The 27481-nt window shown below is 38.7% G+C and overlaps 1 protein-coding gene and 1 long non-coding RNA gene across 3 annotated transcripts in view; one reads left to right on the top strand and one right to left on the bottom strand.

Moving 5' to 3' along the window:
* Positions 1 to 27481, top strand: part of INSC (INSC spindle orientation adaptor protein) — a 96783-nt gene that overhangs the window by 58126 nt on the left and 11176 nt on the right. For both annotated transcript variants that reach the window (XM_031505068.2, XM_077783777.1), the window contains 2 exons: positions 18594 to 18765; positions 20999 to 21177. In XM_031505068.2, coding sequence (XP_031360928.2) covers positions 18594 to 18765; positions 20999 to 21177 — 351 coding nt within the window. The remainder of the gene's footprint in view (positions 1 to 18593; positions 18766 to 20998; positions 21178 to 27481) is intronic.
* LOC144246495 (uncharacterized) lies at positions 22303 to 25109 on the bottom strand. The gene is made up of 2 exons (XR_013340193.1): positions 23372 to 25109; positions 22303 to 23271 (listed from the first exon to the last, which is right to left on the bottom strand). It is a non-coding gene; the product is annotated as an uncharacterized LOC144246495 (long non-coding RNA).

Here is a 27481-nt window from a genome sequence, read left to right as displayed (position 1 = left end):
TTTTATTTTCTTTAGGTCATTCCAGTTGGAAACAAATAGCTCTCTATGTTCATAAATGAGCTGATCTCTGCCATACATGAGGGTAACATGATGGAGGCTGTCAGACAAAGTCACTGGCTTACTTGGTCTGGAAATAGATATTGGTCACATATTGGGGTTACAGGATGTGAGAGCACTACAGAAAATTGGTTTTCATCACAAGAGCATCCATATTCTGAATAAGCTTCTCGTCTTGACCACTTCCTTGTACTTGCTTTTTGGTAGTAGCTCAAAGTAGCAAAACACATAAACCTCAGCTTATGTTCAGCTTACAGCTTGGCTCTTTTCCAAAACCACTTTTGCCTCTCTTGTACTCCCACGAGTGCTTCTGCCCTTCCTCCAGCTGCTCGTGGTGCTGACAAGCCCTTGCAGCACAGCACTTCCCAGAGTTCACACATGGGCAGGGAGGCTCTGAGAGTCCTGCTGTGACACGATTCAGTCCAGCTATGAGCTGGGAATCTTTTCTAGGTGCAGATAATAAGGAACCTTTGCAAATCAGGTCCAAGAAGGGATCCCAACATGTGAAAAATTTGGATATTGTTATTGAGATGGAACTCCACAAGTTTGTATTTTGCAAATTTTAATTTTATAGAGTTGCTTGTGGTTTTTGTTTGGTTTCACACAATGCTTGCCAAAATTACAGTCAAAATATTTGGTAAGACCTTCTTTTCTCCTTCCTTGTTTTCAGTTCCTATCACTGCAAGAAAGTCAGAAAACTCTTTAGAAAACAGGGAAAAAATACATACAGGAAACTTTTACAACACCAGTGTTGGCCAGTTCTAGCCCTGGCCACTATTAAACATTCTACCAGTAGTCTTGCTTGGTTTTAATGTGTGCTTAGCAGCTTAACTTTACCCTTCAAACAGTATTATAGAAACAAAAAACACTAATTCAGAGTTCTCCTGGGGCTAATATTCTGCCTCTGCTACATGGGCCAAAAACTAGCCCTTAGTGGAGCTGCCTGTTTCCCAGAGCTAGTTGTAAAAAAGGAACAGAGGAAACCAAACCTAGTGCAATCCAGCTGGCTAATTAGATGAAACCTGGTATCCTTTCCTCTTGATGTACATTTGAAGTTAGGGCTGGCATGACTCAGGTGAAGTGTCTTGTATGTGCTCCTAACAAACCAAAGGAAGTTAATTGTGTGAGATTTTTCTTACTCCAGGTTTGAAATGAGCTCAGAGCTACCATGTGACTTACCTGAAGCTCGCTCATGATATGTAGGAGTCTCCATGTATTTCTTGAAATAAGGGAAGGGTAGACAATAATTAATGGCAGATAATGTAGAGGTGTGTTTGTGTGTCACTGGATTTTTTTTTTTTTGCTTAGGCTCATTTGCAGGAAACCACTTAGGTCTGGCACAGTGCCTGATTTACACGAAAATTTTCATGTTTCACAAAGCATCTTTGAAAACACTTAAAGAGCTCTTGGAAAAAAACAGTCTCTTCTGGTAAAGATAATAATCATGTTAGCTAAACATCTGACAGCATTGCTTGTATATTTACCTGACCTGCACCTTTCTTCTCTTGCTTATCATTAAGTTCCCAGACAGAAGCTCTGTCATGGACTGCTCCTTCCCTTGCAGTACTGTCTGGAGCTTTTCCTTTATGAAGGCTTTCAGTTTTCTCCTTTGCAGTCGCTGGGAATGGATCAGAAAGTTTTGTATGGATCAGAGCATACTCATATGCTTATCTCACTTCAACTGAGATGAAGAAGGAATCTTTATAGGACCAGCAAGTTGAATTAAGAAGACAAAAGCCTTTCCAGTTTTTGTAGGAACTCATCTTTGCCACTTTTTTCTCACAAAGAAGGTGTGGAAAAGTTTTCACAGTGGCTTAAATTAGCCAAGGACCAGTCCTGCCTGACCAACTGAATGACTTCTCTGATGCAGTGACTACACTCATGGACAAGGGGACCTCCACTGACATAATTTATCTGGACTTCTGTAAGGCTTTTGACACTATGTCCTCATACTGAGAATCCTGTCACACTGGACATGTGTGTGCACTTCCTTTATATTTTATATATAACTGACAGATAACCTTATTTTGCTGTCACCACTTTTTATTTCAAACTGCCAGTTTCAAGCTCAAGAAAAGAATATTGAAGGAAGACACCAAACAGTGCTGGTCCAAATATGGGCTTCTGAGAGACCCCACTCAGCACTGCTCTCCATCTGGACACCAAGGAATTGACTGCTACTTTCTGGTTGTGGCAATCCAACCAATGCATCATCCAACAAAGAGTCCATGTCTAATCCCAAGCCAGCTGCTGTAACCAATGTTTGTTTCTAGCTTCTGTTGTCTCCATAATGACATACTTGTGTGTCACTGCCAGAGTCCAAATGTCTTCTTGTCTGTCTTTGTTTCAAAGTGGCCTTAGCTGGGTTGCTAAAAATGGGCATTTCTGGCAGGACCACTTCAGAAAATTGGATCTGGAAGGGAGGCAAAGTTTTCTCTTACATACATCCCATGAAGACTTGTTGACACTCAACAGGGGACCTATAACATCTGTCATTGAAGAAGTTGATTGTTTTTCCTATGCACTGTGCCGTGAAATTCTGTGATGTCATTACTGCAATGGTATCTGACAGTGGAGCAGAAACTATCTAATTAGTTTTACTAGTCCCTACTCTGCTGTTTTTAGTTACAACAGAGAGGTCAATATACCATCTAAAGGTGCTCCCTCTGTTCCTCAGGACTTTATATTCTTTCCTCTCACCTATATGTGCATCCATATTAAGGATGTAATAAGGAAATAACCATCTTCTATGTATATCTTGAATTTTCAAAGAAGCCCCTTCTAAGAAGAGTTTGTGACAGCCTCAGTCTGACTGAAGGCAGTGCAGAGCTGGATGCTCATGAAGCTGAGCCCTGTGCCACTTAAAGATGTACAGGAACAGCCATGAAAGATCTACCATAATTTCCTGGTCACCCTATTGCCTATTAATCCTCAGCTTTACTGACCAGAGGCCCTGATTAACTATGGTTTATAAAATGAGGGAAAGAAACTAAACCTAAAATAATAATAATAAAAAAATCAAACCCTAGAAAAAAATAAATAAAATCAGAAAGCTATGCTGAGGTTAAAGTCTTCTGATGCTCTGACAATTGCCCAGAAGAATTCTGAAGGCAGTACAAGTCCCCTTGTGCTGGTGGCTGTGCACAGGCAGTTTCTCATGCTGTTGGTGAGATAGGAGAGACCATACACACCCCAGATTCTGAAAGTGTCAAATTGCTGAAAGTGGGACTCTGGGCTCTCCTACCCAGAAATTTTTAGTTCAGCTATTAATAGAAAGATTGGGATTTCCCAGGTTTTGATACCACAAATTGGTTTATAAGCCTGAATTTCTTTCCTTCTGTGACTTTTCCTTCACGTCCCCATGGGTATGCCTGATAGACACACATCCATTTAAAGAGCAGGTAAATAGTTCTTTTGTCCTGTTGCTGTTTCTGACATGATTCAGTAAGTAGGCATAGTAGAGCCAACAACATGGGTGATGGTCACTCCTGCAGTTTGGTGTGTCTGATGAACAGCAGCTGGAATGCTGAGAGAGCCCTGGAGCAGAGCTGCTCTAATAGAGTGAAATTCTGCCTCTGTCTCAATCTTCTTTTGCAGATGTTTCTATTTCCTGCCCTGGGTGAATTTCTTGACCTTATTAGTTTACCTTGCCAAATTAATAGCTGTTTTTCCTTAGCTATTTCTGAGTCTCCAGCAATGCAGGAATGTCCAGGCTGCAGGGCACAGGTCTTGCCTACTGCCCCCAGACCTGCTCCCCAGATCCGTTTAGCTGCTGGTGCCAATGATTTAGCTGGCTTTGAACAACTCTGGGTCAAATTGAAATTCAGTCTACTTGCTGTTTGTTTCTGTTGATTTCCCTGCTTTATTGGATAGCCTTGTTCTCTCGCTGCTGTATCTTCTGGCCTTAGAAAAGTCTAGACTGCCAGATTAATGCTTACATGTTCATTTTTTGCCCATCTGTCTTTTAATATAGCCAATATTGGGCAGAGTTTCTCAAGCTTCTGTTTGCAATAAAGCCTGTGTCAAAATATAGCAGATTTTCATGGAAGTATTTTGGATCTCTGCTAGAAAAGGCTGAGATCCTTTCAAAGGCCAGTGACTATAGACATTTCTGTACTTCTCAGTGTCACTGTCTATGAGTATTGAAAGGGGTGAGAGAAAAGAGCAGTTATAAAAGTAGACTTCATAAAAACTGAGACACTGCTTCCCCCATCTTCAGCAACTTGAAACAATTGTGGTTATGTCAGCTCTGCCAAATTAGTAGGATAACAAATCATTCCAGGATGGGAGGCTGGCATGAAAATCTCCTCGTAGCAGTATTTTGCCTGGAAGAATTTTGCATGTATTCTGTAAGCTTTCAAAGTATTCATTAGGTAATATTTATTTATTTATTTAATTGCATAGATTATTTGACTGTATTAATGTAATGTATATATTTAAATATTTGTATTTACTAATATAAAATTAGTTGTTATTACTTAGTTATTTAGTTAATTACTTATTTGAGGCCTGGGAAAAAGAAATAAAGGAAAATACAAGAGGAGGGATAATGTGAAATAGAACAAAGGTGTTTGAATTTTCTGCCCAGGATTTAAAAAAGTGATTAAAAACATTAAATTTCAGTCTCTTTAGATTACAGCTTGAATCCTAAGAATGGTATCTATCAATTTGTGGACAATTGCACCATCAAATGACAATTAAATCCACTCCATAAAACTAATACTTAAGTGCTATTAATTTAAAAGTGTGCTGATAATGTATTTTCGGCATTATTGCCATCCTTGGGATGTGCACACAGTTTAAGAGCACTGAGTGAGTGTTTTTAAGTATCCAGGGTCTGTGGTGACATTTTGCCCTTGTGCTGGTTCAACTGCCATCAAAGCACTTGAGATGGAGACATACAACAATAGAATAATTTGGGCTGGAAGGGTCTTTTAAAGGTCATCTAATCCAGGCCCTCTGCAGTGAGATTAAAAAAAATAGGGTAAAATAGAGGGCTGAGTTGATTATCAGTCAGCATGGAGTACGAGATTCATATATGGGACAGAAAGGCTTATTCCAGCACAAAATCAGGAAAGAATCTGAGCACTTTTGCATTAGAGCTTTTCAGCTGTAGTGATCTAGGAAGAATTAAATCATCCTCATATATCTGTCCTAAAATGATTTTCACGTGGTGTTTTAGGGTCATAAAAAACAAGTGATAATTCTCTACATATGGTCTGAAAACTTCACGACAAGGAAGCACAAGTTAAAAGTCAGTTTTGCCAGGCTGTTGACTCGCTGCAGTAAATGCATATTATGCTATGCAATAGTGGCACCCAGTGGAGACAGGAATTGCAGCAAAGTTTGTGCTGCTCCAGGGTATGATCTGCCCAAAATTATCCTGTGTTTAGGAAGGCAGCAGAGGATTTGGGAACACAGGTTTATGGGGACCAAAGCTCTGCACCACTGAAGCATCCTCTTAAATCAAGGTAAGCCATGTCAAATGGGCTTTTAATCTGAAAAGTTTAGATTCTCTTATCTGTTCACAGCAGCCTGGATGGCCTGTTTTCCTACAGGATAGACCCTCTGCCTTAACTGTATTAATTAAAAAAATATCCTTAAGCAACATCTAATGTAAGAGCATTCTTGGGGGAGTGGGGAAAAATGCCTTCTATTCCCACTGCCCTGAGAGTACTGCCTGGATAGGGACAACATCAGCCTGAAAGGTTTGGGGAGAATGTGAGGAGCAGAATGTGTGCACAGAGGAAAGGGGGATCAGAAGGAAAGCATGGCTCCTTGCTTAGTTTCAGTCTGAAAAGGCTTTAAGGTGCATGAGAGAGGAGCTAAGAATAGGAGGAATTCCAGAAGTATCAGGTAGGGAAAGAATTATCAAGGGAAAAATGTCTCCAAGCTTTAAATTCAGGTAATGCTAACAGCAGCACCACTAAAATAAATGAGCACTAATAATAAACTGTAAGTAGAACAAGCTCAAAGAAATCCTATGCTACAGAAGGAACGGACTATCAGATTTCTGTAAAGAATGTATTGTTTGCTATGGGGTGATCATCATGCTTCTCCATGGGGAATGAGGCTATCTGCACTTCTCATCTTCTGGTTATTGCTTTCTCAGGCATCATGTATTACAAATAGTTCTGATGAGCAGGGATTTGGGAATAACTGACACGTAGGGCTAAAGAGAATGGTGTGAATTAGAAAAATGTTCCTGCACACAAGGTGCTCTTGAGCTCAGATTTCAGTTCCTGTTGTATACAGGCCTTACTCATAAGATCACAAAAATGTGATGAATTAGAATGATGATCTGAGTTCCTAGAAACTGTCCATCCTTAACTACTTTAGCACTCTCTGCCCTCTGCATTTATTTTAGCATTTTGTTATAAGTACCTCAGGCTTTGGCATTTTGTCCATGCTGGAATTATTCCAGATCTGCAAAGAGTGGCTGGATGCAGGAAAACACCTTCCAGGACTTTCTGTTGATCTGGTTATTATTCAGACTGAAAAACATCCAATTTCTGGAGAAATTAAAGTTAATTTGAAGGATAATAAATAGCATTATTGTAATGGTCTATAGCCACATACCATGTGGCTGTAGGTAAGGTTTTATCTTCATTTTTGTAAATCATAGCATAGGGTATGAAAGGAAAATGAAGTTACTTATTTCCATTCCCCAGATGTGTAATGTGAACCTCATGGCTGCTTCAAACATGATGTTTTACTACTGTCTAGGCTGAGGAAGCAATTATAACAAAAGAGAAGACAACAGAACTGTTAGAATAGGTTTGAAATTTATTTTTGAGCAAGATAGAAATTATTTGTTCTGAGAAAAGTAGTTAGAAGGCATAAGTTACTGTTTAGTTATAAAGATTGCTCCTGTCTCATCCTATATCCTGGAAGAAGAACTGAGTTACAAGTCACAGGATCTCACCTAGGAAATATTCATGGATGAAAACACATGACTGACTTCCTGCTCCAGTTATCTAAATTTATTTATGTATTTAAAGGCCATGACAAATTGCTTTTCTCCTCGCTTAGAAAAGGATTTTTGATGATTTTTGCCACAGGGAACTGGTGGTGTTTGAGTTTTCCAGCCCATGGATTCCTGTGTGACTATATAAGATGAGGTTGAGAAACACTCCCTGGACCTTTATTTTACCAGCTTTGCCAGTGTATTTATGATATTGATGTTACTCTGAGTAAAAATTCTGTGTTTACTGCTTTCCTTTGGTTCATCTTCCCTTCAAGATCCTTTAAACATGAAATAACACACTTGCATCTAATTTTTGGTGCATTTCTTTACTAGAAGAATTCATGTCTTGTATTAACCAGTAAAAATGAAGAACTTGACACAAAATGTATGGAGAAGGTAAGGCACTTAGGATCTGAGGTATTGGAGAAGACATTAGGACAGAGAAGTCCAATTAATCAGATCAGGACATACAGCCCAAAAAAAAAAAAAGGGACAGGTAATTGAGACATACTCATGTAATTACAATTGATTTTTCTTACAGAAAAAAAAACTCCAAAAGAAAAAGAATGGCAATTGCTGAAAGTGGTAATGGCAAAGGAAGTGATTTTAAGTCAAGATGACACTGGCTTTTTTTCCTTGTTTTTCTCTCTTGTTTTTTAAAAAAGTTATGAGTACTGATTTCTGATCCTTCTAGTCCTAAAAAGAAAAGTAAGCCTATACCAATAATTAGTATTTTTTAGTTTAAATAAAGAGAAAATAACAGAGAGAGAGGCAAGGATATAACAGTCAAAGACCTTTTCAGTAACATAGATTCTAAGATTTATGATTGAATTAAGAGAGATCAGTTAAAACTCATTAAAAGCTGACTGATTAGACTCCTGGTCTTTGTCTTTTTTTCTTTAAGAAGAATGGTTTGTGGCCAGTTATTTTCAACAAAAACATTTGCACTTTCCTTAAAAATCCTTAAGTTTTTGGAATAGGTATTTCCATTTACTTTGACCATTCATCTTTGTAGTGCCTCCTGTATTTTACTTCTGGTTAATGTTGTTCTTCCCTAAAACAACTAAAGATCTAAACCATAAGTGTCAGTAAGAGGCCAGCCAACATCTCTGCTGCTGCTGGGCAACTTGTCCATGGTGGTTGGCAATGGAGATGGCCAGAGCTATCCTGCAGGTTTTGTGTATTAGGAGAGGGAAGCATCAGCTTTCTGTCATGGCAAGGACCATGGAGAAGGTGGTTTGGATCTGCTTTGCTTTAGAAATGTCTTTGCTTAGTGGTGGGACTAATGAATCTCCAAAGTTTGTAGTGAATCTTTGCTATTGGCAACATGGAAGTTATTTCGAAGGGAAGCAGTATGGAAATGTTATTGGTATTTCAAATGGGTATTAGTAAAAATCATAGTCACAGACAAAGCCTCACCTAGAAGGGTGGCTAAGTTTATCCAACAAATTATCTGGGTGCTGGTGAATCATTTAATTTCTCTAATATTAATATAATTTTGCCACCTAGTGGATTAAAATATCAGTGCAATTTGAACTGGGTTTTTAATGACAGAAACCTCATTTAAAAAACCCCAATTGACTATCAATTAGGCAAATTAAGATTAAAAAAAAAAAGCCCAAAAAACCCTATGCAGGCCCTCCCTCCTGTATTCCCTTGTATGTATCCTAACTGTATTATGTACAGAGTTACTTCAAAAACTGGCAATTTTATAAGTAGTTTGAAAACAAAAGCCCACGTGTTCAGTGCAACAACTGTTATTTAGGTTTTATGCAGAACTTTAGAGCAGATGTTGTGAGCAGCTAAGTGCCTAGGCAGTCTGAGAGTATTCATGCCCAAAAAGTCCTGTTACTTTTGGGACAACATGGGGTGTGGAACAGTTCTTAGCTTAACTAGGTCTAGGTGTAAGGACTTTTATTGATGGCTCCTAATTTCACTGAAGAATGCTAAACCTTCAGTTTGTCATATCATTAATATGCCTCAATTGCAAGGCACTTTTCACACATTTTGGGTGAAATCAAGCCTGTGGCATGCTCTTTATTTGTGGAATGTATGAGAGCCAGCAGTTCTTAGCATACAAGAGACTCAGTTCAAGACAGTTTTGAATGATCTTTACTAGAACATCTCTTCCTCTTATGTAGAGAGGAAAATAAAACATGTAAGAGAGATTGGCCTGAATTTTTTGTTTGGAGGCTACTAATCTAATTATAAGCAACATGGGGGATATTTTTAAAAGTCATTTGCACAGATCATTCTTTTTTTTTTTTCCTCCCGGATCCTTGTTGTCTTTGAATTTGGTATAATTTATGTTGAATCCTGTTTTGTATGGTTTACTTTCCTAATCAGACATCAGTCAAAGTAAATTTAAGAAAAAAAAAAGTTAAATTCATATGCTAAATTCATCTTTGGTAAAAAATAGTGGGAAAGACATAGCACAGACTTTACAGTGTCTTTTCCCTAGCATGTGCTATCATTGCATTCAGTGGCAGTTCAGGCTTGTTACACTTTCCCAAGGGTGAGAAGGATGTGACCAAGACTCTGCCTGCTGCCCAGTGAAGTTGGACATATTTGTAGTCTGAGATGTGATGGTAATATAAATAGAATATCCACAGTTCTTTCTTCCTTTTGTTCTTTGTCAGCTGTGGAGATGAAACATTGGAAACATATTTCTATTTAAATATTTTATTTACAGTCTGAATTATTCTAGATTAGATTGCCTAGCAAATGATATAGATTTTGTTTATTAATGCTTTTGGGAATGGGGAGTGTGCAGAATGCAATTCTCAGGAGAAAATCCAGTAAGCCATAGTTTCATTCTAGGCAAGGTACTGTCCTTCAAAGCAGCATTTTCCTTCTTTTGGATGCCTCAAATTTGAGTTCTTTCTAAAAGTCTGGTGGATTTTGATTTAAAGTTACATTCTTTGGCCTTAAAGTTTCAGTACTTCTGGTTTCAGAATGATGTGTATATACCTCAGAACCCAGCTGTCACCCTTTTCTAGTATCACTTCTAGATGTCTAATTCTGTTATCTTTGATTCCTTGTGAACTAGAACAGATCCTAAACCTGGGAGCTCTCCTGGATCCAGGAGAAACCAAATACCATTCTGTGGAGACCTGCAGTGGCACTTATTCTGTTCTTTACAGACTGGCAGATGGCAGAATGAAGCTTGGTCCTGTGAAATTTCTAGTCCAGACTTGAGCTTTACAGATCTGGGGGATTCAGCTGGTTTGGAGTGTGGAATAAGAGTTGTTACTGCTCATAAGTGGGCCTTTTGTGTTATTAGGGAACACGAATATTTAGTACTTTGGAGTTGTTACCTTCCTTCTGCCATAACATCCCTTGCATTTTGCTAAGAATGAGAAAACTGGTTTATGGATTAGGGACAATCTTAGAAAAACAGGCAGTGACTGGATGACAGAATCAGAACAGTGTTTGGGATTTTCCTAAACAACATATTTGTTTTCCCAGATGTAAAATAAGCAGCTAAAATAAGGCAAATTGGGGTTTTATCTTTGCCATAACATAGCACTTCCACATTTATCTATCCAAAATAGCCTGAGAATATCCTGGGCTATTGAAGCTGGAATCTGCTCACTAGTTAAGTTCAATTTCAGTCAGTTCTGACCTGTTTTTCTGATGTGAGATCAGCTTATGAAAATGAGCTGACTTGGAAGTATGACTTTGAATGCAGATTGTAACTGCCCCTGTATCAAAGTGCTGTATGGTACTTATCCTTGGATTTTCATATATTGAAAAAACAATCTCTACTGCAAGTGTAAGAAAATTTGTGGTTTTCTTCCTCCTAGTTCAAAGACTAGCTCCACTTTAAATATATGTGTTTATAATTCTTCATAAGAGGGATTTTTTATGTTGAAACTTGTTAAGGCAATATTCTTCTTCTCAATAAAGAATATTGAGTAGAAGAAAAATCAAAATTCAGCTTGTAAAAATATTCAATTTTCTCAGTGTCTTAGGATTGTCCTTGTTTCTTCTAATATAGAATCAATGTAGCACCTGTATTTGACCAGAGCAGCACTGAAAGGTGCTAATGGAGAGAAAAACATCTGAGATCAGTTTATCTGATGACTCCTAGGAGAACTTTGACTTCTCATAAAGACTGTATGTGAACAGCTGATCTTAAACTTGAATTTCTTAGGCTTAAAGCAATTCTGAAATTATTTTATTGCCACTGCAGTCATAGACATAAATCAATGTTTGTAGGAGATCCAAGGAGATTTACCTGTCAGGAGAGGAAACTTAGGACCAAATAATGTGGGTCTGCTGCAGCCAATAAAGTTCTATCATTTCTCACCAGATGAAAACTGCCCCTTTTTCACTTTTTGTGATTTTTTTTTTGTTTAAATAAAGGGACTAATTTCCTCTGTTGTTATTACAACACGAATGAACTCTTATTGAGTTGCTCACTAAAAGTTTTATAGCAAAAGTACTGTGAGTGTTTTTATTATAAATGGGTATCATAAAACTCTATAACTTGCTTGTAAAAAGTCTCTGCCAATAAAAATCTGGCACATCGAAGGTTGGTTCTGGAGCTAATTTATTTAAAATAATTTATTAAAATAATTGAACAGCCATTGTGAAGTAATGAATGTAGCAAACAATTCTATTAATGCCTGGTGCCTCATAGCAATGTTCTTAAGAGCAACAGAAATTTTGGGAAGATAACTATGAGTAGAGCACTGAGTCAGTTTTGGTAACTATGTGAATTTAAACATAAAAACATTTTTCTGAGCAAGTCACTGTGTATATTTAATACATTACATTATCCAAATATTCTACTAGTATAGTGCATTTGATTAGTGTACATATGATTGAAATAGTGCAGAACCCTTGCATTTAGAGAGTGGATTTTTTTTTAGGCTAAACTGGCACAATTGAAATAAGAAATGAAGGAAAATTATTTGCAGAAGGATCTTTTTCTTAAAAGAGTTTGCAAAAATCTCATATTTAAAATAAGAGTTAAAAAAAAGCACAACATCCTCTGTATGTCCATTGCTCACTTTCTCTACCTTTCTAATGCAATTCTGCTTTCTACTGTGGTGTTTCCATTGTTGAAATTTGAGAATAGAGGAGGGTTGTATTTATGTGCAAGCCATGGTATAGTGCTATACACCTGGTCAAGAATTCTAATTCAATGAGAGAAATTGTACGTAGAATTACAGTAATAATAACAACAGGGATAATTAAAATTATGAATTAAATCTGCAGCATAATTAAGGTTTCCAATTTTTGATTTGAACAAATCCAGAATTCTAGCAAGATATTACCAGCTAGTTTTCCTGAGAGGAAAGACATTATGAAGAATTATATTAGGTGGTAATGGGTGGCTGTCACCTCCATGCTGCTCTTTTTTGGATAGAGACCCTTTCTCATTATCATAATAAAATGAGGGTTCTCCAAAAATGTAGTGTGCATGAGATTTTTTTTTTTTTTTCTCGTGAAGAGCTACACTAAGAGATACTAGACAATAAAAACCATGGTGTCACACCAAAACCTAAATGATACAGAGTAATCAAGCATGTTGAAAGAATGTTCTTGTTTTTAAATTCCAGGCACCAGGTGTTGGAGAATTTACCCTCACACCATGGAGTGCCTGTGACATTATTTATTTAAAAGTATATGACTGGAGCATATTCTCTTCAGGGAGCACATCTCATTTTCTGGAGTGCCCTGCTACACATAACCCAGAGCCCCTGTTTGCTTATTGGAGTAGTTGCAGTGGGTGTTTTTCCTTTTCTCAGACTGTGACCCCCCAGGGTAAATAAAAATGAGGGCTATGTGAAAATAACTAATATATGGTCTTTCCTTAATTCAGACTTCAGGTCCCAGTATCTTGTTCAGCATTCTTGTACACTGCTTGACAGTTCCTCTCATCTTGTTGACAAGTCCTTTTTTGGGTCTGTGTGGCTTCATTTTAATGGATTTCAGACCCCAAAATATAATGTATAAAGCCTTATCCATTATTTAAAAGAAACAAGCATGTACTTCCTGGAATTTTTAATGCAGATGCAGTTATCAAGAAAACCCTACAAATATGAACAGATTCTTGCAGCTTAAAAACAAACTGGTGTATCCAGCCCACAAAAATGTAGGGCAAAAGAACCTGAGATACATTTGTTGTCATGTGTCATATAACTTCAAGAATTTAATCTTTATCACATGTGAGCATAAATAGTTCTTCCTTATTCTTACAGGGTTCTGATTCTACAGGTAACATAGTCATTATTGGGATTGTTTGACAGACTAGGAGAAAGAAAATGTAACAAATGTTGAGTACAAAGGTAATTGCAAATGTCTTTTTTTTTCTCCTAAGCCACCATGCTCATTTGTGACCAGTGGTTTTCCCTCTGTTTTATCAATGTAGCCCCATTCTGGGAACACCTCCCTGCACTACAGTGACTTCTGCATAACTGCAAGAGAATTCCTTTGCAGTCACTTCTGCCCTTGTAGCCACTCAGGATTTATCCTGTAGAAAAGGAAGCATTGGAGGAGTAGGTCAGGAAAGCTGAGTTTATCCTTGGGTATCTCACTTACATTTGTGGGGGGCAGTTTGAAGCAATGTAATGCTGTGATTTATGGGAGTGGGAATATGTGAATATTGCTAGGCTAATAGCAGTGCAGTGCCTAGTTTCTTTTGTCAACCACAAAAATTCTTTAAAAGACTGTTTTACCCTTCATATCAGTGCTCAATATTGAGGGAGTTCAAAGCCAGCTATTCTTTTATCCTTGAAGCAAAGACAAGAGTAAAATCTTGTTTTGGATATCAACCTTACTGATTTTGTCCATCCTTTCTGTTGAATGACTTATTCTCTATTATCTCCTTGACAACCACTTGTACTTTTTATCTGCAACAGGCTTAGAGCATCTCTGAGTGCTGAGGAACATGAATTTTGAGGTGCAGGGCTGCTTCCTCTTGGTTCCACAGAGAGAAGGGGTTTGCACAGGATTTATCTTTGGGCTCCTAGACAGCCCTGAGTAAGGAACTTCTTGTTTCATCTCACTCTACACTTTGTTTCTGCCTGCAGCATTGATGTAAGGTTGCTACTCAGCCATTGCCACATTTAATGCATCCTTCAAGATGATACAGCCAAATGTCTTTTCTCTTATGCATATAACAATATTCCTAGATCAACTTTATACTTCTCCTTGGTGGATACACATCAGAAAGAGCAAATACCTCTTCATCAGCATGACCACATCTGCAGGAGGGGAGTTTTAAAGGGAGGCTGTAGTCAAAGCTGCTGCAAACCAAAGCACAACTCATTGCCAGTTTAGATACAAAGGTGAAGTTATTGACAGAAGTTTCAAAGCTACTGAGTTGGGAACTGTTCAACCTCTATTCAGCCCCACATCATTCCATGGTGTACACAACAGGGCTTATAAATTAGGTGCCCTGGCCACTTCTGTGCAGTATCAGTTACAAAAATCATTGCAGCTTTGTTAATTGGTCACTGCTGCTACCATGGAATTGTTGCAGTGCTTTGGATTACTTGGGATTATTTTGGGAGAAGTTTTAATGGCATCACTTTCTTACTATATCATCTCATTACTCAGTAACAAGTCATCATAATAACAATACATGGGTTTTGCTGAATATGATACTCCTCCCTTACTTCTTACTGAGTTACCCTCTTCCTCATCCTATAAATTTTGATGTGTTTGGGATTTTATCCACCTTTATATATTTGGTTTGCCCTGCTAATTTTCATGTCTTCACCTACACAGTTAACCTGTCCTGGCTTCAGGTAGGAGGTGTTACACAATGTGGGTGGAAGGAGAGCCACAGCTCTGATATATCAGTTCCTGACTGTTGGGTGCAGCTTCTGCTTTTGAAATTCCCTTCTGGGAAAGTTGAGATTGTTTTAGGGGCAATCTCCTTTGTGATATTGTTTCCACATTTGCTGCCCTATCTCTGGATTTTAACATCTCCATTTTACTCTTTTGTCAAACTGCTTTGAAATCTGCTGGTTGTTCTTACCAGAAGCACTCAGATTTAGGCTGGTAGTGGATTTGACAGTGAAATCAACTGACAGAAGCCTGTAAGACTTTTCAGTCTCACTAAATGACTGGAGATCAATTTAGAGAAGGCAAAAGAATATTTTGACCAAAGTTTTACCAATATGTAGGGATCATCTGAACATTAAGTGAGCAAACAGGAATGGTAGGGAAAGTCATGCTATGAGAGGCCTTCAGCAGCATTTTATACAAATGAACATAGATATTTCTAAAAGGAAGGCAATGGGTCTTGGTTCCCAGAGAGGCATGGAAAAACTGCCTTAAACCCCCTTGTGGAAAGAAGAGAGTTAAGATTGCTGTTGTGTGTAGTATTTCAAATCATGAAATCATTAATGAAATTCATCCCAAATTCTCTACTGGTATCTTTAACAGATGCCTAGTTGCATTTAATACTTTGGGGAGGAAGGACAGGTATACTGAAGAAAGAAGTCTGATGCCCGAGAACTCATTCATTCCTGTTGTAGAAAAAAAGAAATTATTTCCTTTCAGAAGACTTGATCTATGCAGTAACATGGTCACACATTTATTTTGTCACTTGGATTAAGTTTCTACAACAGGGCTATGTTCATAAGGATGTAAGTTCCTGGCAGTTTTCCAGTTATCAATACTAAAATATTAGTGATCAAGCATTTACTGAACGCCATTCCTCAAATGCAGGGGCTTCACAGCATCTTGTTGCATTCATGGAATTCATTTGTTTGCATTATCTGGCTAACTGGTTCTTTTGTATTGCCAAGGTGATGAACAGATTTGACATTTAGCTGATTACTTCACCAAAATTAAACAGAAAACAGGGCAGCCATCCAAAGTTCCTTTCAGTGTGAAACCTAATTATAAAAATGCTTTGAGCAGCAATTTCTTTTTGGATGTTAAAGTGCTTTTATTAGATTGTTCCCCTGTCATTTTAAAATTTATTGCTAGACACTTATAAATGGGGTTGCCTGCTGAAGTAGAATTATTTTATTTTCTATATTTAAGATGGGAGGAAAAAGTGTATGGAGAAAATTTTAGGCTGAATTTGCTAATATTTTACATGTTTCTGAAAAGGAAGAAGAATAACTAATGCTGGCTTTCATAGACTCAAAATATGTAATTTATCTCTGTGTTGAATAAAATTTTATCTATATGCTTTTTTTATTCACAATTCAGCAACTCCCAATTTCCAAAAACTATTACTTAACAAATAATGAAATCAAAGACGTGATTTAAAATTTGAGTACAGCAGTAGAAGCTTGTATCATTAATGTAGATTTACACAATTACTGGTGATAGAAAAGTCTAACCATGTACTTGTACCTGTCTTTCATAAGCCATTACCTGTTCTCAAACAGCATAAAAGCACTCTTAAGTCATTTATCAAGGTCATTGAATATAAGTAGGACAAGTGAATTTTAACCAGTAAATTTAGAGCTGAAGACTGAAGTGGATCTTAGAACTTTCTTGTCAAGTATTTTTGGAATGTCTTGGAATATGTTTAGCTTTTTATACTGCCTGTTGTTATTAACATCCTTTGGACCCCAGATAAGGTGTGATCTGGGGAGATTTCAAGGTGACAAAATAGTGGGGTTTTGCATATGATATTGTCTAGCACACTTTGGGTACTAAATCATCTTGTGAGGGCATAGATTAGTTCTTGACACTGAGATCTATTAATATACCTTGAAGCCTAGTGAATTATGTGACTCTGCTGTTTCAAGCTGTAGAATTCTGCCATAACTAGGAGGAAATATTTTGCTGTAGGTAGATTAATGTTGAAAGCTTGTCAAGAAAAAGTTTAGCATTGTAAATTTATTCTTTCTCTTTTTTGCCAGTGCTAGAGCTTCTACAATAAATACCATTTGTGATGTGGGGGAAAATAGAGATATAATTTCTTTTCTATTTATCTGTGTTATTAGAGTTTCAATGATATAGTCTATTTCCGATTAAAAACTCCATCCCAGTGAATAATCTTACAGAGGGTAATTTTTATTCCTATCTACCAGAGTTTTTCTCATAAAATACAGTAACTGTCAGTGCTTATCAAATAATTTATTTAATGCCCGTTGCAGGATAAGTAAGTAAGATAACAAAACATTCTGCATTAATAAATTAAAAAAGGAGAATAAGAGATTTGGCAAATACCCTTTTTGAAGATAATGGATAGGACTTAACATTTAACATGGATGTTGTGAGGAAGCTTTGAGTTGACAGAGAATGTAGTCTGGGCAACAGAGCTAAGAGTGGGTGTACAACACAAATGTGTGTGGGTTTGTTTTTTGTTTGACTGTTGAAGTATATTTCAGTACTAAGCCTTCTGAACTCCTCCTTGTATCTCCGAAATGTCCAGAGCTGGGGGTGCTTGGCCTGGAGAAAAGGAGGCTCAGGGGAGACCTCATCACTCTCTGCAAGTCAGTGAAAGGAGGGTGGAGCAGGATGGGAGTCAGCCTCTTCTCCCAGGCAGCCAGTGACAGGACAAGAAATGGCCTCAAGCTGCACCAGGGAAGGATCAGGCTGGACATCAGGAAAATTCCTATGTGAAAAGGGTTGTCAAGCTTTGGAATATACTGCCCAAGGGAGGTGGTGCAGCCACCATGACTGAAACAGCACTGAGTGCCATGTCTGCTTGACAAGGTGGTCAGTCGTAGGCTGGACTTGGTGATCTTGGGGGTCTTTTACATCCTAAATAATCCTATGGTCTAACTACTTGCTTGTCAATGTGATAAGTTATTCAGGGCTATGTAAAATGGGGAGAAACACGTTGCTATTAATTTGAAAGTTCACACATTATGCCCCTGTGCACAGAGAACACTCCCTTGCTGTGTTTTGTTGCTAACAATGATCCCAATGGATGTGCCCTGTTGCTGTCTTTTGTTGTGCCAGTGGGTCTCCTATAATATAAATAAATATGTGTGTACACGATCTGTCTGCCTGAACTGTGTAAGAACACTTCAAACACTCTAAAACCATAAACTTAAGTCAGTTCTCATTTTTCTGTTTCCCTCTGAAGTAAGCAAGGGATGTGTGGACCTGGCTTTAATATAAGTACTGTGCAAGCTCATCAGGAGCAGCTTGGCAAGGGTTATCTTAACAGTATTCTTTTTGATCCTGTGCTGGCTTTGTGACAATTTCAGGCAAAAGTGGCAAAAAAAATTTGTCTGTTTAGACCTTAGTGCACATTGAGGTTTGAGTCTTGTCGTAGAGCTCAAATGAGGCATAGTAACAATTAACATTTGCTTATCAGAGCTTATTTTTGGATTTATATTTAACTTTAGATGTCAGTCAGAGAAGACTTCGTTGGGCCAAAATTGATTTCACAGACACGTTAAGGGAGAAGGAACTGCAAGACTTTTGGCAGGACAACAAACTCATATTATGAACTCATTTGTAGTTGCTAAACTGAAATTTCCTGTGACACAAAGGCCACCAAGTTGAAGTTATTTTTGAAAATAAATTGAGTAGTTTAGTCACTGCCAAGAAAAGCCAAATAGAACAGCATCTTTAGTTGCAAAAGTGCTTCCTACAATATTTCTAACTTCTACCTATTGTTTCTCCATAGGTGGATGGGATACTGTGCCTGGCTGACATCCTCACTGATACCAGCCATTCTGAAGCCACTCATGCAGAAGCAGCAGCAGTAATTGCCCAGATCACATCTCCACACCTCACGTTCACTCAGCATCTCAGCAGCTTTCTGGAAAATATGGAAGAAATCGTGACAGCACTTGTCAGTAAGTTTTCTACAGGACTTCTGAGTCCAGTTAAAATAACAGGTTAGGGTATGACTCTTTCATTAGAAATATTCCCTAAATAATATTTACCTTAAATAATAATAATCCTTAAATAATCCTTCCCTTAACAAATAAAATAACACTTTTAAATTCTGAACCAGAGAATTCTGCAATTACATAATATTTTTTACTCCAGGTCCCATGTGAATAGAATTTATTAATATTTGTAAAAATAATGTCTGTGTAAAAGTCTATCTTAAGAGTATCCAGGGAGGACTCAGCAAAGCATCCTCTTGTCTGATTTTTGTCTGTAAAAGAGGAATATTGAGAGCTGCTAACCTTTATGCCTGTTGTATTTTCCAAACGTGCTAGGACTCAAGCTCACCACTACATCTGAATTTGTATGATTATTTAGAGGAAAAGTAGAGTGTCCTGTAATCTATGGGTATTGTAGCAAGAAAATGAAAGATCTGTCTTTCTTGTATAGGCCCGTGATCCGTGGTAAAGTGAGACAAAGGTAACAGCAAGACTTTCCTTAAGCTGGGTCAATGAGGATACTTTAGAAAAACAAGATGACATTTCTCATTTCTTTCTAAAGAGAGGAATATCTTATTTCTGGCAGTGTGCTCCTCCTCTCTCAGATACTAGAAGCTTTCATTCAAGCATTCTCCTCTCTCTAGTCTAGAAATTCAATTTCCCAGAGTTCCAAGTCAGAATGTACTGTTTGGGGTTTCTAGTTTGATTTCTCATGTGTAATTTATCAGTACATTTGGAATTTCTTCTAGTGAACCCAGTGGTTACAGTTAAACTGCAGAACTTCAATTTAAATACAGGGTTTTGTTTTTTGGGTTTTTTTTTTGGTTGGTTGGTTTTTTGTTAGTTTGTTTGCTTGTTTGTTTTTTAAATTAGAAAAAAAGAGCATTATGAGTGCTTTGAGGATTCTGCTGTGTCTGGGAATTATCAGAGATGTATTTAGGCATTCTTCAATAGGTCCAAACAGAACTAGTGATGCAGAAATCAAGGGAATATTTTATTTCTGATGTCCAGCAAGCAACAAATGGAGAAGCTTGTGCCCCAACACTGCCCGGAATCCAGTGGGTAGAATTAGCCTGTGCTGAGCTTGGTTCTGTTGTAGCTTGCAGCATCTGAGCTGATTTGTTTCAGCTGATTTTCTAGGTTATTTTGGTGTACTGCAGTCAAGGGCCAATCTGAAAAGCCTATCCAGAATGTATTAGCTGGTGGATCATTCCTCAGTTGTTGCTCTTTAAGTTCCACAGGCATTTTAGCTGTACATATTCTGCCCAAGAAATGTAAGTGTTAAAAATAAAACATGTATAACTTTGCAAGAGTCGTTTTGGTAATCACACACCACTTTTCTTCTAATATTTATAACTCAGTAATTGAATTACTGTAATATGTTTAATTTTTAAACCATGCAGAAATCCTATTACCAGGTGATTCACATCTTAGTTAAAGTCCCTATGTACAAGGGATTAAAAGGTAGCTGTCTCTTCAGCACTTCTTATTGAAGTTGAAAAATATGCAGGATGGTTTTCAGCTACAGAGAATTAGATTTAGAGACAAGCAACATGTACCTTGTTCTAAAGAAGAGGATGGAATAATTCTCATATGGATCATTTACTTCTAGCTTTCTGCTTCCTGTATTTGATTTTATTTAGTTATATCAAGCTTTATTTTGAACAACGTGCAGTGAATTACTCCCAGTAGACTGCTATACTAGGTAGAGCATATGGTTCATCAGGGATTATAGTGAGGTGTGTGTTGGTCTCTTCCAAGTAACAGGTGATAGAACAAGAGTAAATGGCCTCAAGTTGTGCCAGGGGAATTTTACATTGGATATTAGGAAAAAATTACTTCATGGAAAGGGTTGTTAAGTGCTGGAACACTCTGCCCAGGGAAGTGGTTGAGTCGCCATCCCTGGAGGAATTTAGAAGCTGTGTGGCTGTGGCACTTGGGTACATAGTTTAGTGGTGGACTTGGCAGTGCTGGGTTTGGTTGGACCTGATGATCTTAGGAGTCTTTTCCACCCTAAACCCCTCTATGATGTTACATAACTGACAAAATTAATTTTATATTTTTTGTTTCCTTTTTTTAACTCCACATTTATCGACTTCATACTGGCTAATAAGATCACTGTTGCAAGCTGCAGATGCTTAAATATTTCCTTTAACAGCTGCATTGAAGGAATGACTTTTATTTTCTGCATTCCTAGAACTGTGCCAAGAAGCCTCATCAGGTGAAGTTTTCCTGCTGGCTTCAGCTGCTCTTGCCAATATTACTTTCTTTGATACCATGGCTTGTGAAATATTGCTCCAGTTAAATGCAATGAAGATTCTCCTAGCAGCGTGCTCAGACAAACGCATAGTGGATACTCCGTTCTCCCGGGATCAGGTGAGGAATTTCTCTGCAAGCCAATGTCACATTTGTGATTCCATCACTGTGTCTGTTTTGACATAGCCAATCCTTTCTTGGTTCTTTTCATTATATTGCCTCTTTCTTTATCTGCTTCAGTTCCTTCTTTGGTTTTGGTTGTTTTTTAATTTTATTTTATTATAAAATATGACAGCTTTAACATGATTAAAAAAAAAAAGTTGAAGCTCCATATCTCTAGGATAGTAGCATTTATTGGTTTTTATCATTAATTAGGCCAAATAGTGACTTAGAAATCCAGATAGGTTATGGGATCTCTGTCTTTAGAGGGATTCAAAACTTACTGGACAGGGCTTTGAGCTAAAGATATATATGGAGCCTAAATATACACTTGTCAGTTCAAAGCTGAATTAGCTCCAAAAGCTGAATAAGGACCTGATCCCCAGCCCATTGACGTCGGTGGGCTTTGCACCAAGTCCTGTCTGCCTGGTAGATGGTTTCCAAATTTTTATTGGCAAATACTGCTAATGTACTTTTGCCTTTCCCTTTCCTTCTCTCTAATATTTTAAAATTTGTTTTTGTGACGGGACACAGAATACTAAAGGTCTGTGATAATGCACAGATGAAATCAGGGAGAATTCTTTTGCTCCTCTCAGGCACTCCAATGCAATGGGATGGTGCAGAGGCGCTGCTTATTTGGCATCTCAGTGATTAATTTTGCCTCAGTGCTGATGTGTATGAGGTTTGAGGGTTCAGTAGTGGCTGCTGAGGGATGGAGGCTGGTACTCAGCTCCCTTAACCTACTTCTGTTCATGAGACCTTGTGACTGCAATTAAAAGTCCACCATTCAAACCTCACAACCTTCCCTTTCACAGCTCTGAAGTAGCCAAAAGATGACTTATGGTAAATTTAGGATCTGTACTGCCACAGAAGGCTTTGCTCATCCTTAACCAGCAGCCAGACCTTGGAAATTATGGCACAGTGGACCCTAAAAACTGATTATTGGTGTTCTAGAGGGATTACCAGGGCTGCTTTAGCTTCTGTCATGGTTTGACACTGGCACAATGCCAGTGCCCCTATGAAAATGTGATTTCTACTTTGAATGCTGTGAAGTGGAATCTAGAATAGAGCAAAGCAGGCCTAAGCTTAATAACAGGAAAAAACTTTATTAAACTACTACTACTAAAGAAAAGAGAAAATTAAAGAAGGGGGGAAAAAAACACACAAAGATTAAATGAAAACCTTGCAAAACATTCCTCCCCCCACCACCCAACTCCAACAAACCACAGTGAGACACAATCTGGACTTCAATCAGGTTTTCACTCTCTAAGCAACTGATACTCAGTCTATCGAGGGAACAGAGTCTCTCTTGTGCCACAGACTCCCTAAGAAACACAGTTTTACATCCTGTGTTTCCATGTCACACATGGCACCGCCCGGAGAAAAAAGTTTGCCATGGTGACCTTTCTCTTTTCCATGTACAGTGTTCTCACTACCAATGCATGGATGGTCATTGCCTTTAGGATTTTTCCTTTCAAGGATGCCCTGCCAAGAGGGGAGAAAACAACAGTTCAGTTTTTTATTGTTTGGGACCACAGTCCCCCCCCATTTTCCCCTGGGGCCGAGGGCTTAAGAACAGAGATCTTCTTCTCTTCTCTTCTCTTTTCTTTTTCAGGGCAAGGGGGCGCCACCACAAATCCCCTAACCTTTCCTCTGTTCACTCTACTTTTGTCTTTTTTTCAGCTGAAGCAAGTCTCTTGACTCACCGGCATTCTCCCAAAACACAGTTCCTCTTGAAGGAGAAGATTTGGTTCAGGTTGTGGCTAACATGGAAAAGTTCAGCCAAAAGCCACTCTTTGTCCCCCTCCCATCCAGAATTCCTCCTTCCAACATCCCATCCCAGGGTCCAAGGTGTCCCTCTTCCTCTCTTTTAAACCGAAGAGGGGAAAGGAAAATTCACAAAGCTTTCATTTCTTCAAGAAAGGGTTAAAAGTCCGAACTCTCAGGATGGCTCGATGCCCGGACATCCAGCAACTCCCACACAACTGGGCACTTTACAGCTCCCCCCGCTCTTCTTTCCTTGCGGCTTTCTCTCTCCCTCTCGGGAGAGGAACTCTGGGGGGAAATGGAGATATTTCAGATTTCTTCCACCCTTCCATCTGCAGGGGCCAGCCCGGTTCCAGTCTTTCTACCACTCTTGAGACTTTCGGCCTACCTTTCTCAGGCCATGAGCTTCCCCTCCCCCACCCAGCTCGTGGCTGGGCAGGGGAGGTCTGCACTGCACGCTGCCCGGAACCAAAGAGAGCGAGTTCCTCTGGGAATTTTGCTTTCAACCCCTCTGTGTTCTCAGAGGCGTGTCTACTTTCAATTGGTCAATATCTAAATTGACCCCTTCCTTCCGGAAAAAATTATCTTTCCGTGTCAAACCACGACATTCCACCCTTCGCCTCTGAGAACACAGACTACAAAAAAAAAAATCATTATCAAAATTACATTCAACACATTCTACATAAAACAGCAATTTACACTAAATCTCCACTCCAATTCATCTCAAAACTCAACACATGCTTTGCTCTTATTCCTCCTGATCCCATTTCACAGCATTCACCTTATTACCATCTTATCTTATCTTATCTGATCTTATCTTATCTTTTCCCGGTCAGGGAACCAAATGTCATGGTTTGACACTGGCACAATGCCAGTGCCCCTATGAAAATGTGATCCCTACCTTGAATGCTGTGAAGTGGAATCTAGAATAGAGCAAAGCAGGCCCAAGCTTAATAACAGGAAAAAACTTTATTAAACTACTACTACTAAAGAAAAGAGAAAATTAAAGAAGGGGGGAAAAAAACACACAAAGATTAAATGAAAACCTTGCAAAACATTCCTCCCCCCACCACCCAACTCCAACAAACCACAGTGAGACACAATCTGGACTCCAATCAGGTTTCCACTCTCTAAGCAACTGATACTCAGTCCATCGAGGGAACAGAGTCTCTCCTGTGCCACAGACTCCCTAAGAAACACAGCTCCACATCCTGTGTTTCCATGTCACACATGGCACCGCCCGGAGAAAAAAGTTTGCCATGGTGACCCTTCTCTTTTCCATGCACAGTGCTCTCACCACCAATGCATGGATGGTCACTGCCTTTAGGATTTTTCCTTTCAAGGATGCCCTGCCAAGAGGGGAGAAAACAACAGTTCAGTTTTTCATTGTTTGGGACCACAGTCCCCCCCCATTTTCCCCTGGGGCCGAGGGCTTAAGAACAGAGATCTTCTTCTCTTCTCTTCTCTTTTCTTTTTCAGGGCAAGGGGGCGCCACCACAAATCCCCTAACCTTTCCTCTGTTCACTCCACTTTTGTCTTTTTCTCAGCTGAAGCAAGTCTCTTGACTCACCGGCATCCTCCCAAAACACAGTTCCTCTTGAAGGAGAAGATTTGGTTCAGGTTGTGGCTAACATGGAAAAGTCCAGCCAAAAGCCACTCCTTGTCCCCCTCCCATCCAGAATTCCTCCTTCCAACATCCCATCCCAGGGTCCAAGGTGTCCCTCTTCCTCTCTTTCAAACCGAAGAGGGGAAAGGAAAATTCACAAAGCTTTCATTTCTTCAAGAAAGGGTTAAAAGTCCGAACTCCCAGGATGGCTCGATGCCCGGACATCCAGCAACTCCCACACAACTGGGCACTTTACAGCTCCCCCCGCTCTTCTTTCCTTGCGGCTTTCTCTCTCCCTCTCGGGAGAGGAACTCTGGGGAGGAAATGGAGATATTTCAGATTTCTTCCACCCTTCCATCTGCAGGGGCCAGCCCGGTTCCAGTCTTTCTACCACTCTTGAGACTTTCAGCCTACCTTTCTCAGGCCATGAGCTTCCCCTCCCCCACCCAGCTCGTGGCTGGGCAGGGGAGGTCTGCACTGCACGCTGCCCGGAACCAAAGAGAGCGAGTTCCTCTGAGAATTTTGCTTTCAACCCCTCTGTGTTCTCAGAGGCGTGTCTACTTTCAATTGGTCAATATCTAAATTGACCCCTTCCTTCCGGAAAAAATTATCTTTCCGTGTCAAACCACGACAGCTTCTATTAATAGCGCTTTGTAGTTTTTCAGCTCAGATCTGTGTATAAAAAGATAGAATTGAACTATAATTGCTGTAGTGCTCTTTGGGCAAAGTCAGAGGTATCAGTTGTGGTGTTGTCATGGCTGTGTACTATTACATATGTACAATCCTTCACAGTATTTTTTTTTTTTTTTATATTCCTCCTGTATGCTCTCATAGCAAAATTTTTATTTCTTTATGCCCTCATCTGAATTCTGCTGTCAGCTGTGAGTTTGCTGTTTGCTCTGGGGATAGCACAGCAAGCCTCTTCTTTTTCTGAAGAAGGTAGATCTTGAAAGGAATATGCATGACTTTTTATAAGTGACAGGCTTGTTCCAGGCCTTTTGCAACTTGCAAGCTGCAAGTTCATCTCACTAGATGGATGAGCAGCAAACTGAGTGGCTTCCTTCCAAGAACTGAGGAGATTTCATCCCCCAGAACACCTCACTTTCCTTCTCAGAATGAGAAACTAGAGCAGCAAGGGTGATGTTACCTGTGGTGTGCTGCAGGAGGCTTCTGAGCCGATTCCTTGGCTCCTGCAGCAATGGGAACTATCAAATCCTACCTTGGGTTTTTACTGAGCACTGGATGTCCAGGTGGAATCTGACTGCTGCTCATCTTGTCTTTAAGAGCTACCAGTCAAGCAGTTTTGGTGATGCAAAATCTTTGAGAGAAGTCTTCCTTCAAATTCCTGAACAAGTGTGCGTTTGATTGATTAGCTCCCCTTGTTTCAGTCTTGTATTTGGGGGTGGGGATGGTGTCTGCCTATTGCAGCAGTCTCATGGAATATTTTGCCTTTTAATTTGCTCTGTGCCTATTGGAAAATACACTCAACTGAAAAGAAGAACGGCCCTACAATACTATATTTTATGATGGTATAATAAATTCCAATTTTGGCTTTTGACAAGAAATCCTTTTAGGTAAGTAATGTAGTCAGAATCTTTTCCCAGTATATATAGTATTATGTCCCAGGCAGTAGACATTTGCCTAGGGAGATGTACATTAAAGATGAGTAGGTTTGAAAATTTTTTGATTCAAGGTTTTATTTTGGATTATGGAACCAATGTGAAATATATTTTCATGCACTTATGTACATTCTGAATAATCAAGTCATCCTGGTCAGTAAAAAAGAGGATTTGGAACTGAGTTATGCTAAATGTTGAAATGATTAAACAAAGTAAGAAGTTTCATAGCTGATACAAAATGTGGTCTGAATGTTATAGAGTTGTATAAAAGACCCCTCAAACTTAAATGTTCTGTTTTTCACACAAATATTTAAGTAGCACAACTACTTATAGAAAACTAGCTAATATTTCTGAGTATATTACTACTTTAGCATTAATGCTGATTTAAGAAAATTCTGAAGTGTGCTTTACTGTAAGCCAAAACTGGGAGGAAGACAGCAGAAATGCTGGGAAGGAACACTGGATATTTTCCTTTATGTCATTTTTCTCATCTTAAATTGACACTATGTCCTTCTAGACAGAACATGGAATTATTATTAGTTATCACCCTCTGTGGTGGTACAAATAAAGTCTGCCCAGGCATTGGATATTGGATAGACTGTGTACTGGCTGCAAAAAATATTTTACTGTTCAAACACCTTTAAAATTGTTCTGCCTTTTGATTTCTGGAAAGCTTTTTTGTCCAGATGATAAAAAAATATAAACTAACAAAACCCTTTCCTGTCTTTGCTATCCAAAACCAACCCCCTTCTTTAATTTCCCAGGCAGTGTTAGATTAGGTCAGAAAAGAAATCTAGAACTGAGAGCTGGACTTAGTGATAAACAAGATTATAATTTCCCATTTTACAGAAGCATGTGACTGTTTCTGTAGCCAGCAATGTTATACTGAGATTTCTTAGTTTTGTAACAAAATACATTGTATAAGAACAGTCATAAAGCAATATTTTCCATATTCCTCAGTCCCCAGTTTTGGGTCAAAATGGATATGAACGTCCCATATTTTGTTTCTTTCTGCAGATAGCTGTTTTCTGAAGAGGTCTTTTACTTCAAAAAAGCATCAAAATATCTTTTCAGAAGAGTTTATGCCTAAATTCAGCAGTGTAGTGTATGCAGTCTTAATGGGGTTTAAGATCTGTCAGAAGAGGGGTTTAGCTAAACCCCTTATCATCCAGGGTCTTCTTGACTTTAACCATCATCTTAGACTCTACATAGAAAAATATGAAATATGTATGTTTGGGCACAGTATGTCTATATGTAGTACAATTTTTCTCTC

The sequence above is a fragment of the Lonchura striata genome, chromosome 6 (assembly GCF_046129695.1).
Source record: "Lonchura striata isolate bLonStr1 chromosome 6, bLonStr1.mat, whole genome shotgun sequence".
Lineage (NCBI taxonomy): Eukaryota > Metazoa > Chordata > Aves > Passeriformes > Estrildidae > Lonchura > Lonchura striata.
This window is presented reverse-complemented; position numbering and strand designations above follow the sequence as displayed.